Genomic DNA, 15534 nt, shown 5'->3' with positions numbered 1-15534 from the left:
ACCTCACAACCGGGATGCAGGCGTGTTAAGTGCTCATCTACTGTGCTCATCACATTCATTTACAAATGGAAACACAGCAAGGATTTGATTTCCTTCCGCATCCAACATGCAAGTCCCATGGTCTCCTCTCGGAAAATGCTCAAACTAATTGCTTTTTTAATAGCTCGCCACGTGCTTTATTGTGTCAGAGTGTGTGTCCCTGCGTGTATTCTGCATAGTTTGTGCGGAGCAACAAGGAGGTGATTACTTGCTGAAATGAGCGAGCCTCGCGAGTATCTGGAGTTTTGCTCAAAAAGCCTCTTCTTGAAAGTGGTGAGATTTGTTAGTCACAAGCCTAAATGGAAACATATTTTTATATTTCTAATTTTCTGCTGTGGAGATGTGACTTGTGGGATTTTAATCAGTACGTTTGTGAGTGCGCTTAGTGAGATGTGTTATCTAATGGTCTAACTGACCATGGTTCAAAAAAAACTATACAATAATTCTCAGTTTAATTCTCTAAAGAATTGTTGTTTTCACTTCTCAAAAGAACCCCACAGCACCTTAAACAGAGGGCATATAAAAACGAAACCATTTTTTTCTCGAAATAAAACATTTAAAATAGGCTCACAGGGTAAATGGGCATTAAGTCTTGAATCCTAAGAGATAACACTTTCCAATTATATAGGACATGACTAATTCAGTCACTGGTGACATGGTGAAGACACAATTTTGTTTAATAGAATAGAATAGAATATACCTTTATTGTCATTGTTACAAAATGGGTTAGCATATTGTGACAACGAAATTGGGCATGACACTCCAGTTTTACACATTCACAGTGAGGTATGAGCCAGGAAGATAAAGGAACAGAGAAGATAAGGTTATGAAACAAGGGGGATAAGGCTATAGTTATAATTTACATGGTATTTACACAAGAAATGTCGGCATGTGGGATGTTACATACAGTGTTATCGTGATACCGTTGGTATCGTAAGGGTTGTGCAATATTGCATTTGGTGCAAAGTCATCATAGTGCAAAAAAATAGTCAGCATATGCATTGGTGCAAACATAGACATCATAGTGCAGAAAAAAGAAATGGTCAGACATTGTGCAAGGTGAGCAGGGACGTAGGGGTAACGTTTAAGGGGTTAATGTTTACTCCGCAAAAACAGAAATACAAAATGTGTACTTTTTTATACAGTCTTGTTTATCATAGATTTTCTTGCAAAAGACAGGCTGAATTTTTTTCTCTTTAAATCACCTCTCATCTTTCCAAGTCCTCAGAAATAAAATGTAAAATTTTCGTTTGCTTTGGCTCGGCCCTGCAAATCAAGGCCTGGTCGGGCTTCCTTTTCTGCCCGGTCTCACCTTTGACTTGAGTCCTATCACAAGCAAGCTCGTCCCATCCCACAAAACTTCTACCACCAAAATAAATTTACTGAAAAATACATAAACACAACCATTTCTTTTTTGCTGGTTTTCCGCATCACACGTGGTGAAATAAACCAGGTTTAGGGTATCAGGTATTTTCTTGCAGACAATGTTTAATAGCCTGATGTTGTGAATTTTAATTTTCATTTCATTAAGCGAATGGTGGTTATTTTAAAAACAACAAGCAAGCAAAAAGTAGATGTAGTGCTTGTAAATATGAACATCAGATAGAAATTCTTCAGAGAAAGTAAGAACATGAAATATTCAAGTCATGCAAAACAATGAGACTATAAAAAGTTTTCATTCCCATTGGACTTTGCTGTGTTCTACTGTTTACCACTCACAGCAGATGTTATTAATCATGTCTTGACAGCGGGAAACAAAAGGACGATTTTATGAAAGACAAATTGTTATAAAATGCGGTGTGAATGGAAAGTTGATGGTTTGCTGAGGGCTATCATGATGTGAGAAGTATCTGCCTTCCTTAAATGGCCAATTGAATGACCTTAGCATCGAGTCAGTGGTTAGGAAATGAGAATTGTATAAGTGTTCCCTTGGGAGTTAAGTCAGTGTGATTTTATTTAACCTTCGGCAAATTTTGGAAAGCTTAAAATTGGTTGAAGTCTTCTTGATTGACACAGCCTGCTTCACACACTTCAGTACCTAAAAATAATAATGGCGCTTTTTGTCCTAGCCGCTGAGTAGCGCGAGGCTAAGTACAGGGAGCCACACACAAGTCCCCCGCTCAAATTGACTTACACTGTATCTAATTCTGATATAAAATGGCCACAGATGCACTAATCTCTGTGATGAGAATTTTATCATAAGTATTCACATAAATAAATTTTAATATTTTAGGCTATGGAAAATACTACGGCCCATATGTCAGATGCTCCAAGACATAAAGGTGCATGTTTGGGATTGCTCGTATTGGCAGCAAAATTGGCCATTCCGGGAATCTTTTCTTTGTATAAAAAAGCAAAAAAAGAAATGGACACAACTACGAACATCAAATTGATATGTTTTTAATTAATGGATAAATTAGGGGATTTCATGAGTGAATAATGAAACTTTTGGTTGGACTGTCGCTTCATTGTTGGCACCATCAGCAACCCAAGTCCCAATCTCGCAAAACAAGTCATTTCATGTCCTCTTTTTCTTTTTCTCAGTCTTGATGCCTTACCAAATCAGAATGTTATAATAGAAACAGATTGAGAATGGAACATTGCTTCACAAGCCAACATAATCGGGTCTCATCGTGCTGATTGAAGACAATGTGGAATGATCTGAGGATTCCACGCTAGAGGTTCTTTGTCCTGCTTTTAGCCCTTCAGCACATCAAAGGTTGGGAATACAAAGGGCGGGAGGATGACTTGCGGATTACCAAAGGTCAGTTGGGGTAAAACACACCAAATCCGAAATATGCCGTCTTGCACTAAAGCTCTGACATTGTGAATTTTATCCTGGATATCACTCTATTAGCGCATTTGCTTAAGCACTTTTGCCTATTCAAATCGCGGGTAATGTGACTGAACCTGAGTCAATCGATGTTCAATAGCTTATGTGATCAAGTCATCTAATTTTCATTCTGCAACATTTTGTTGAAGCAGATTCTCAATAAATGGATTCTAATCAGATCACACAAAATTCAAGTGTCAAGTGGCAGGTCAGAAATGAACCTCCCCTCCGAACATCCCTAAACATTCCTCCCTCATCATCCATCATCTCTATGTCGCTCGTTGCTCTCTAATTAATTTGCCTACCTGCTTTGCTCTCACTCCATCCATCACCCCGGCTGCCCTGATCAGGTCATTACCCACAGTGCTGATGGTTTTGTTTCTCTAATTAGCCCAATTATGGCTGTCAGTTATAGCCTGCTGAACCCTCCCACTGCAGGGACCTTGCCATCCTTAACATGGCTTTGCCTGACCTTGGCCCATGATAGTTGCCCTATGGTATGATACCTGATGCTTCGCCTTGGACTGCATGTTTTCATTTCAAATATTTGGACCATATTATTAGGGTGTGCTGTACTCTTAAGTGTTTCACAGGTGCCAAACCAAGAAACATGGATCTGCAAGTGGTTATGCAGGGCACCACCTAGCTTAAATTGTGACCGAACATATGAGCTATAAACCGGTTTATAAAGCGATGCATAAATTCATTATAAAATGTAGATGTATTTGTTAAGTATAAACATCTACTGTGATCCCAATTTTTCAACTGTCTTTATGCAAGTCATAAATTCAAATTAGGCCAGGTGTAAAAATATTTAGAAAAAGCTTTTGTGAGTTAACACTAATGATGCAAACCGCATACTGTACAAAGCCAAGTTTTACAAGGCAAAACGAATAATTTAAAAAAATGAATCTTGAAACACCGAAAGGGGCGAAAATCAGTTCAATCAAATAGACGTGGAAAAAAAACAACCAAAATGTCCCCAAAATTAAAAAACTATTTGTAAATTGAGAATAAGAACCTACGTTTTAATTATTCTGACCTCGGGGTTATTATCAAACAGATTTAACTATTTAGTTGAGGCATTTAACAACCTACAATTATCATCAGGTTTTTTTTTTTGCATAAACAGATAAAAAAATGATCTGCTCTGGTCTGTCACTTTAAGATATTTTAATCAATAAAATGCTATTTAGATCTAAGGTTATTAGGTCAATTAAAACGGTAATTGTCCGGTCTCCTCAAAATGAAATTTATTTTTTGGACATATTACCCAAATGCAATGGACTTGGATTTTCTGGGGGGTTTGGGGAACTGTTCTAATCTTATTTTGATGTACCGCAGAGCACAAATTACATGACAACTTAATTGTTACCATGAGGTCACAGACTACACATGTACAATAAATAGACTCTGATTTCACCTACAATATCATTTCTGGTCAAAATTGTACAATACAATTCTAAAAAGGACCTAATAAACGATAAAGCCTCACTCCCGAATAATAGTCTGCTCCAATCAGTCAAAATTTGTCAATCTAGCATATCAGATATTATTGGTCAAATGTTAATGAGCCCAAGCACAAACTGTTTGAAACAATTAAGAACAAATATTTGTGTTTATTTCTATTCCAATATTTCATAAAAAAACATACTCACTAACAGTATGCATCACCCTTGCCTATTTCTCCTTGCATTCCCCCCTCAACTGCTCACTCCTCCCTCGCAGGCAACTTACTGCCTTAATGAAACAGATGTCCCTTCATTAATAAAGACCTGGCCTCGTGCATTAATGAAGAAATAAGAAGGCAAGCACACACAAACAAGCAGGCTGAGCTGGGAGAAATAGCTTCCGACAAGCGGGGATTGTTAGTGACGAAGCAGACAACACCTCTCACCAATAAGGCCCATCCGGCCATTAGAGTTAGAGGACGAAAAAGGATATTAACATACATTCAACAAAGAGTATAAACACAACATTTTAACTTTGGCTTATAAGCTGGACTCAAAAAAACTGAAACATTCTTCACACATATAAAAAAGCTGCTTAGCTCAAATTAATTTAAGGTGCATTTAATTTATTGTGGCCAGCCTAAAGGAACGTGATTGCCATTATTATTATACATTAGTAATTATAACAACAGTAATAATTATAATAGGCACAAATCCACTGTGTAAAAATCGAACTACTAGGGATACTTATCGACTAATTAATTAATGCACTAATATATTCTGTAGGTGTATAAAGAAACCAATGGTTAACATAGGAAAAGGCGTTTGATATGATCTCAATCACACTATTTTTACTCATCGTACTATGTTGTACAATTTTGTATGTATGTATATAACACCGCCATATTACTGTGTATATTTTATTGAGTGACGGACAAAAGAGGTATTGTTCAGCGACGGAATTTGTAGTACATTTTAGCCACAAAATGAGAATCTCTATCGTTTCAAATCAATCGTTACGGTCCAGACTGCCTAATACATCTGAAATGTTTTGGGCAATTTCTCACAGCCCAGGTTATAAGAAGAGTTAAGTAGCATCCTGTGGTGTACTAAGGGGGAGAACACATGCCCCCTGGTAGAGAACTGTACATGGTCAAACACACCAGCTGCTCGTCTGCGTTCATTTGCTGATCAAGCTAAATACAGATATTCAAGGCAAATAAAATGGGCGAGGAGTTTTTCAAATGACCGAACATTAGTTGAAAGGCACATTTACTCATGTGGCATTGGGCATTTACTGGTTGGGATTTATTTTTAACATTTAAAATGTTGTCATAGTATGGAAGTATAACACTAGATTTACACAAAGTATGGATGTGGCCCATTGAGTATTCAATGAGATCCTCTATAAGTCTTTTATTTCTTCTGGAGACCGCAATAAAACAAACATGCATAGCAAAGCTCACAATTATTTCCACTAGCTTCATTATTTGCAACAAGTTAAATAGTTTTTTTTCTTTGACATAACTACAAATTCCCCAAGAAATTGTATCACTCCAACTACACATTTCCAGACAGTTTTTTAAGCCTGTAAAATTTGATGCATTAGCATAGTGAGTTACGACCTCAATCCTTCAACAAATTGAACTCATAAGTCAAGGCACCACTGTATTTGATTGAAGGATGCTGTGTCACAGCTGTGGCAATAAGCTATCTTGTCTGGGTTGTGCGTGGACAGCACAGTAGCTTTTTTGCTACCCGTCAAAGAGTGGCGTTCACAGTTTCAAGGCAAACCGCGATGCGATAAAACAAAACAAAAATGTCTTCAAATATTAAATTCACAAGCTCGTAAACAAACACGTGTGTACTTCACAAGGCAGTCATGCAACTCATTGCTTGGGGCCCAAAGCGCTGTGTCTATTTCCAATAGAGAGGAATCAATCATTGCAGCAATTTTAATTTCTGGAACTGATTAAACTGATGTATCTTCACATGACCACAGCTAATCCATCAGCCGGTGAACCGGGAAACTGCAGCGGGTGGAGTTGGAGTGAGGAATCTTGGAGGGGCAGAAAACTCTTAAGTTAATTTATGTGGCTTTTACTTCCCCCCTGATTCACTTATTTTGAAGGAGAGAACTGAATGCCTCTACTGCGATTCATAATTTATCTACCTGGCTCTGAGTTGCTTTGCGCTTTGCAATTTTTCCAAATAAAGACTTTTTATTGGACTTCCCAGTGAACCCAAAGCTATTACACTAACAATTCTCTGTGTTCCACATTACATCCAACCATCTTTGTACGGCATCTTGAATTGCCAATTAAGACAAATTCCCAATGTATAGGAACAACATGATCATCTGCTGTTGATTATGTGACTTAAGATAAATACCACACTTTGCCGTTCCAGCGAGTGGAGGGACAATAACGAGCTTTATCAAAGAGCCGCACTGTGACCTTTACGTTATGGCTCTGTAAACGGCATGAAATGCATTACGACAACATTATAAAATTGTAGACGCAGGAAAAGACGACTTCAATCCTAACATGGCAAAATATATCTATGCCCTGGGGGCTAATCATTGCACATCAGAAGATGATATATTCATTGATACATCGAGACATCAATTTGGATCACTTAAACACATCTTTTTAATGCCACGAAAGAGTTAGTGTGTCTTCCAGCTACCTTTAGGCAAGAAAGAAGTAGGCTTTACCATTAAATGGTCGCTAGAATATCAAAGTAGGGTTGGTTGCCTTATCAATCACATAGAATAAACAAATGTAAAATTAGTATGCATCGCGGGTTTATGTAAAAGTGAATACAAATATCAGTTTCAGTATAAGTTTTAATGTGTTTAAAAATAGAAGATAGTTCCAATTGCTAGAAACGTTAGGCAGATATTTGTAGTAGGTCCACAGAAAAAAAATGTTCTAAAAATATATTTACTTGAAATTGGATCTGACATCCTGCCTTGGTATCAGTGATTGTGCATCTTCCATAAACCTAACATGTAGTTTCTGAAGATGCAGGGGGGAAGGTTTACCTACCACCCGAGAACAAAGCGATACCGTAAAATTAGGACTTTAGGCCGAGACTTTTCTCCAAAGCTCTCAACCCTGCGGCTTGTGCAATGATGCAGCTAATCTATAAGCAGTGAAGGTAAGAGTGAGACAGGTGGAAAATGTGTCAAGGAAGACGCAAGTTTAATGTAGCTTTGCGCATGAAAAAAACTAGCTTGAACAGACCCTCATCAAGAAACCGGTGTCAACCGTAAGGGGAGGGCTAACAACCATATTGGGAATAATTTTACAAGTCTGTTTATTGGTAAACAGAAATTATACGGAAAAACAAAATGATTACAAGAAGCAATGTCCAACGAAGCAGAAATGGGTTAGGCAGATTCCTATTTATCTGTCAGCATTATTGTGTGTTTTAGGATAATTATTTATCACAATTGGATTCTATGGATTGTCCTTGATGGAATGATGCCATTTTCGCGGACATTCAAAGAAGTTAAAGACGGCCAGGGGACGTAATGTTGAGTTATGCTAGCTTTAAAGTTTTGGGGTATCTTGTTACAGACCTATCGTGATGTTTCTCTGATGAGTATATTTTGAAATGGTCCTCATATCTTGAATCCCAAGAGTTTAATCTTTCCGTTGATATGTGGAAGACATGTATTTTTTGGCAGGCTGGTGGAACGTTGTGTACATGTGTGTGCATGCGTGTTTGTGATTAAGGGCTATACAAATAAACATGACTTGACATGACTTATTATATATATGTTTGTCTGTTTGTGTGTCTGTCCACCCAGGGAAATGGGAAGGAGTTAAGATGTGAAGAAAGAGCAGGATGACTGACCAGCTTCTTTCTAACTTCCGATCAAGTTTTCTTTCGTTTTTTTTTCCGTGGATCCTTTTTATTTGGAGTTTAATCAATTCTAAATAATATTTATCTAGACCAGGGGTTTCCAAACATACAACTGAAAGCTCATTTCTGTTCCTAATTGGCGCAAAGGGCACACAGTTTGATATGCATTTCTAAAATAACCACGTATCGTTACTATGTTGTCACTATTTTATAAGATGGATGGAGGTTACGCTCTCGTCTACCGGGAGGAACACAAACATACAGGCGCTAAGCCATGGGACAACTGATATGCCCACACCGGCTCTGCGCCTCTCGCAACTCTAGAGTGAAAGAGAATCCAACCCATCTAGAGAAGACTGGAGCCAGAGCCAAAGCTATGAGTGGAGGTGAGTCCGACTGTATCAGGTCGGAACCCTCAACCTCACACACCAGCTCGGGCTCCTTCCCTGCCAGAGGTGACATTCCATGTCCTAAGAGCCAGTTTTTGTAGCCGGAAAACTGGGCAGAGGACCCCTCCTTCTTTGGCTGCTACCCGGCCCTCTACTCACTCTACCCTTGTGGCCTCTCCGACGGATGCTGAGCCCATGGGAAGGATTATTGTGTTAATTTTTTTCTTTTTTGTTCTATTTTTTTTATTGTGTTACATTTTGAAAACAAAATATGTAGGATATGATTTAGAAATAAAAGCATTCGGGAAATGTGTTGTCATCCTTTCAGAAGGATTTTTTTAGAAATATTTATAGAAAAGAGGAAAAAAATGAATAGAAATATTGATAAGTGATGTAGTACACAGAGAACAATGGTAGACGTTAAAGGCTCTTTAAAAGAACCGGACGAATTTTGAACATTTTTACACTTGCTCAAATATATATATTTTTTTTTCAGATTTCTTGGGTGTTGGGTTGGCATTTGGACTTAATTTGAAGCAAGCCTCTTCTTCCTTTTTTTTTTTAATTTTCATGCTATACTTACAAATAAAAACAAAACAAAAAATGGGACGGGCATAATGTCCCACGTATAAATAATGGAGATAACATTAACCTAAAAAAGTTAAATTTTTAAAATTGTAATTTGAAGTAACATCTTCTTGGAGAAAAAGCTACATGGAACTCTATGATTTCTAAAAGCACTTCATATGTTAAGAATCTTCCATTCATCCATCCATCCATCATCTGCACCGCTTATCCTCAGTAGGGTCACGGGGGTGCTGGAGCCCATCCCAGCTATCTTCGGGCAGTGGGCAGGGGACACCCTGAACTGGTTGCCAGACAGTTGCAGGGCACACAGGGACAGAAAATTCGCTCGCTCAGTCACACCTAGGGACAATTTGGACCGGCCAATTAGCCTGACATGCATGTTTTTGGAATGTGGGAGGAAACCGGAGTGCCCTGAGGAAACCCACGCAAGGACTTGGAGAACGTGCAAACTCCACAAAAGGGGTTTGATCTCACGACCTCAGAACTGTGCCGCACACGCGCTAACCACTGCGCCGCCGTGCTGCCCTGTTAGGAATCAGTATGTCAGTTTTCCGCCTTAAGAGAGCCAGAAAAAGTCCATTATGAACTCGGGCTATTACTCAGAATGCTATGATTTGACTCAAATCCTGTGCTCAAGTGAGTTTGCAGAAGACAAAAATGAAGCCACTACAATGCTGTAATCAAGCATTGTCACAATGTCGGTTGGTGCCTCTTGTTCCGGAAGGTGTGACAGTGACTTGATTGCCACGTTTAGGAGCCGAGGAAATAAAGAAGAAGATGGTGCAGGAATACTCTGGCTGAGGTCACATTTACGGTAACGATGGCGAATCAAACCGTCTTGATTGGCTTTAGTAATGAGGTGAACGACATGATAGATTGAGGACAGCATGTACAACCTGCCAATGACATCATGGCTACTTATGGAGGGAAAATACATTAATGTAGTTAACTATTACTGAAGGAATAATTAAAAATATGAGATTGAGAGAAACTTTAAAAGGACAGTTTGTATTATTTAGCGCTTCTTAGTGATTAAAAAAACGTTCTCCATAAAAAAAAACATTATAGAGTAATAAGTAATAAGCAGAAATACATGAATTATTATACAAAAATGAATTTCAACCATTAAGAGCTCAAGAAACTAGCATTTATTTTACATAACATGAGCCTCACCTACAGGGAGCAGACATGATCGTCTGCCATTTTGCTGCTACGGATACCCAAAAACCTCAAAAAGGTTTGGTAGAAAAAAAAAAAAAGTTAAATGGTGCATTTGGTCTCTTTAAATCTTTGTAATTTGTTTTCTTCCTTGTGCTATGTAGCACTTGTTTACAGTTGCATTACACAATACAGCAGCATCTAGAGGTCAAATAATGCACACTAAGAGTAGAATGTAAGACGGCAATTTTTATTTAGAAGAAAACTGCATCTATGCAAATAGGGCTGTTTATTTTTATAACCACCGGACAGGGAGCATGCCTGAAATAATTTTAGAAAAATGAAGTGAAGTGGTTCAGAAAAAGGCCTAAGGGAAACAAGATAACTTTGTGGAATTCCAATTGTTATAACAAACCTTAATGTTAGAATAAAACTTACATTTATGTTTTAAACTAAGAATGTTTGAAATTCTAGGGATTAAACCAGTAACTATTTCACAATGGATTTGTTTCGTTGCTGTCAATTGTTTGGTGGTGGTCGCATTTTTGCAATTATTTTTTAACATAACGTTGAAAGTGTCACAATATATCACTGTGGTAAAATTGCAAACAAGCTTTATACGAGGTTCATACACCTTTTTCATGGCCAAATTCAAGCTTGTTTTAAGGACCTTCAAAGCCAATATTCCTCTTTCTTCAGCACCATTAAAAGAAAGAAATCAGATGAGGATCATGTATTTTGAAGACCCACAAATATAACTGTGATTTATACAAGCTATTTTTAATCTTGCATATGCATCTATCAAGACATAAAATGGTTAAATCTGGAATAAATTGCGAATATACAGAATTTGTTATTGAGTCTAATATCTTCCCATACAGTTGTAGAGTAGTTGCCTTAGATTATATATCTTTTTAATTCAGAATCTAATTTGGTGGTTATAGATGTTGGGTAAAAATGACAGTAATATGTAGCTTACCTTTTCATTTGCAGAAAATTCTTCACATTACAGTATACTACTGGGAAACACTATATTGATTTTTTTGTATGGCCCATAATAGATACCTAATCCTTGACCTAATACACATTTCATAGTACCCAGTTTAAGTGTAGCTTGCACCTATCCTCTTGGGCACAACCTATAGGGAGTGATGGCGCTTCATAAGACAAAGCCACACAAACTACTGCCGGCTGCAGTTAATCACAAGGGAAGAAGAAATCCAAAGGCAAAGCGAAGCCACCAGAGAGCAGTGTGTCGGCATCATTTTAAAGCAGACTTGTTCAGAAAGCTTCAAGCTTTTACTTTTATCTCACCCAAAGTTCAAGCACTTTTCAATATTTGAAAACACAACATTAAAATTCAAGCAGTTTCAAGAATTTTAACACCCGAACAAACATTGTTAACAGCTCCAGATTTTTTTGTGACCCAGTAGGGCCTCCCTACCTTTTTTTCCAACTCCTCCTTCATACCATGCTGCTTACTGGTGCCAGACAAATGGAAGGAGATGCGATGATGGGAGAAAACATAAGAAAAAGACATGGTGAGATGGCAAGATGACATGACATTAACCACAAAGTCACAGACACAAGAACATGGGAGGTATGGATGATAAAAAAAAATGACAAAAATCGAAAAAGGATCACACAAGTTGATATTTTGGCCAAATTGGAGCAATTTTGTCTCCTTCAGATCATATCAGAAACAACCTGATAGTCAATTGGCTTAACACCTCCTGAATCATTTTAACTTGTATCACACCCCCCGAAAGTAGCAAGCAGAAACCAAAGCAGGAATATAGTTCTTGGTGTACAGCGTCAGTCATGAAAAATACATATTGTAAGATGTTAAGAAAAATGTTTTGGAAATAGGTCAATATGTTAAATATACAGAATGGATTTGAACAATATGGCGACATGAACTCTGTGCTCGCGGTTTTGTGTTAGCAAGTCTCAGCTAATAAACTTTGTTAGAAAAGCAATGATTGATCAGATGGTGATTATTCCGGCAAACAGATGGGCGATCACTAACAAGAGATATTTATAAATAACTCGCTGGTAATGAAGGGTGTTTGATTTAAGAGGTTACGCGTTCAACTACAAATACAAAACAATCTACTGACAGGAAAAAATTGTTGCGGAATATTAAGTCCATTGTTTGTTTACTCAACCACAGAAGAACAGTAATTGACAGTTTTTGGAAGGTTAATCCCATTCATACTCACACCAATGGATGCGATCATCTTTAATAAAAGGCATGATTTTGGAATGTGTAAATTGATTGTGCAATACATACATAAAATATTTGCTTCTTTTTTTTTTAAATAAAGTCTATTATAAAATATGTAATTAATATATAGATACACACAGTGTTTTTTTTTAAAAAGCGGTCCTATAAAAGGCAGGCTGCACTTCGTGGGAAAGGGCCAGGTGTGGGACACAACAGTGGGAATTCTACAAAAAGGGAAGCGTGTGAGCGGTAGAACAAAGCTCGCAATGACCAAATGATGAAAGGGAGTGTGTCGGCATGTTGGTTCAAATGAGGACTTGATGCAAACGCCCCAATCCAGAGATAACATGAGAATCCCAATCTTGTATACCACACTTCTCAGAATGCGGTTTTACTGTCTCGAACTATTGCAGAGACCAAGGGGAAAATTCCTTTATCATATCCAGTAGCACTTACTTACTGTCACAGTTTTCTGGGCTAATAGCGTAAGCAGAAAGGAGCCGCATCTATAGTCGATCCCTGGACTCAGCAGGCAAAAACAAATGAATACAAAAACACGCTGCGCATGCAAGCTTTTGCACACTTTATGGTGTTTTCCCATTACCGGTTATACTGAATAGCGATAAAGCATTCATCTGAAGCAGATTACACTAATGTTCTATTTGCAGCCCACAGAAATAAGCAGTTGAGACTATGGAAGCGGTTGTTCTTGTCTGCTGAAGTGGATTTCGATACAACCAGACCTTTAGATTGCACAAACCAAAAGTCATCTCAACAGGATTGTTAATGGTTGTGTTTCCCCTGGCTCAGATCAATTCCAGCAAAACAGTAATGGTGATCAAACCCTACCACAAACACTGTACATTGGCTTTTTTTTGCGACATATACTATGGATAAGTGATTAAATATGTACTATAATTTTACAGCTTCAACAGCTTCGAGGAGGTGAACCATCATTTTTTTCTATGGTGAAAGCCAGTGTCAACTTAATCAATGATAGTTTCGTCGTCGAATTTACCAAAAATAACAGTCTTCCGCGCCGAAAGGCAGCTGTAGTCTTTCAAATATTTAGCCAGAAAAAAAACAAAATGTATAACTTATGCACCAGTGGAATTTTTTTTTTCTGCCTAATTTCGCAATCAGGACCTAGTGCGGGTAACATGGAGTGATTTGATTTTAGGGGGAAAAAATTGCTAAAAAAAGATGACAACATCAGGACCTAATGGGAGTGGAATGAGAAATAGTCAGGGACTCGTTAGAACCCTTATTAACATGCAATTTATTGTTAGCCTAATATCAACCTTTATGAAACAACTGAATAAATACAATGGAAGTATTCCATGTTCCTTTACATTGCTTGTAAATATCCTTTTTTTGTCTTATCCCCATTTGCAACATTAAATAGGCAGAACTTATTCGGACAAAAGTACAAAAGACAAATATTTGAAATTAGGACATACCTAGGAAAAATAAAATGTACCATATTTATTTGTGTATAAAGCACTTTTTATCACCCTGAAAAAAAATGTATTGTTGGAGCGCGTGACACAAAATGTCTTACGGTAGGTAGTATATAAGATTGATCAGCCGAAAAATATTGCTGACCACGATTGCAAAATATCACTTGCTACAGGAATCAAACCCATGCAGTGAGAGCTCTGATTCCTAACCACTAGATCAAGTATATAAATATCATATGAACAGGCATTCAGTTTTATCTCATTCTCACAATATTTTTGATCACAGTGCCAGAGACAAATTTTAAAGAATGGAGAAAAGATCTAAAAAGATATTGCTAATAAAAAAATAATCAAAATTCAAAAAAGTACGACCAGGGAAACAACTCTTTTGTGTATCTGATGATAAATTGGAAATTGAAACATTTTGAATAAGTACATTGTCAATTTTATGTATGTATTGAGTTTGAACTTGCCCCCAAGAAGCTTATTATTTCTTACTATTTGTGTGCAGCATTTGCACAACTGTCATGGAAAGGTAGAACAAAAATTATAATGGGATGCAAGTTTATTTATACAGGACATGCTGGAAAATGTGTGTTTAAAGTGATTTGCTTGACCAAATCTCAAACATTTTGCTAGTTGACTGTAGGCATAAATGCACCGGGAAAAACAAAAAATACACTTCAAGATGGCTGTGTGCGTGTGACCGCAATCCTTGGCTTACTTCCTCTCACACTTCTGCCTTCTCACATCGTGTCCTTACACTAGCTCGTACCCTTGTCTCCCTGGTCCCCCCTTTTTATTGGACGCCTGTGGACACTGCGTCATTGTACACTGTATCTTCCGTCCATGTCACAGGCGGCCCTTACCCTTACTATTGCAATAACAATACATAATACATAAGGTGCACCGGATTATCAGGTGCGCACTCAAATTTCTGGCCAACTTGGGGTATTTGAGTGGGCCAACAAGTCAGGAAAATGCATTACAATTTAAAAATAGCTGTGTGCGTGTGACCGTCTAATCCCTCTTGCACACACTTCTGGCTTCTCGCACCCTGTCCTTGCACCCGCACATCCCTTGAGCCCACAGCACCCCGTCCTTATTGGATGTCCATGGACCCTGTGTCATTGTAAAGATAATTATATATTAATGTGTTCTTGTCTCCCGTGTCACGGTCTGTTTTCCTTCGCCATCTGTGCCCAGTCAGGTGCCCGCCGAAACCTACTTCTGCGCATTTTCGGCCTGACCCATCTGAGGTAGCATCGCAGCGGATAGGGGAAGAGATCACAAGCTCCCACACAAGTGCAGACTTTCTCTCTGATTTGCAAGTATGCGAGCATGCACGTACACATACATACACCTTCTGCTCACAGCCTCAGCGTTGCTCTTTTTGGTGCCGACCCTGAGGGTAGGTGAAGTTAGCAGGCAAAAAAGCACGCAGTAGTCGTCAACATAGTCCCCTTCTGCCCTGTTCTGTCCTATTCTCTTTTTTCTAAAGACACAGTTCATCTTG

At 38.1% G+C, this 15534-nt stretch overlaps 1 protein-coding gene across 2 annotated transcripts in view; it reads right to left on the bottom strand.

Annotated features, from left to right (window-relative positions):
• Nucleotides 1–15534, bottom strand: part of ccser1 (coiled-coil serine-rich protein 1) — a 191597-nt gene that overhangs the window by 49029 nt on the left and 127034 nt on the right. The window contains exon 12 of one of the 2 annotated variants that reach the window (XM_088336088.1): nucleotides 11776–11812. The exons of the other annotated variant lie outside the window; for it this stretch is intronic. Coding sequence (XP_088192214.1) covers nucleotides 11796–11812 — 17 coding nt within the window. The 3' untranslated portion in view covers nucleotides 11776–11795. The remainder of the gene's footprint in view (nucleotides 1–11775; nucleotides 11813–15534) is intronic. 2 annotated transcript variants of the gene reach the window in all.

This window comes from Urocampus carinirostris, chromosome 5 (genome assembly GCF_059441175.1).
Source record: "Urocampus carinirostris isolate Australia breed hairy pipefish chromosome 5, RoL_Ucar_1.0, whole genome shotgun sequence".
Classification (NCBI taxonomy): Eukaryota; Metazoa; Chordata; class Actinopteri; order Syngnathiformes; family Syngnathidae; genus Urocampus; species Urocampus carinirostris.
Note: the sequence above shows the minus strand (reverse complement) of the source record. Positions and strands in the feature narration are given on the sequence as shown.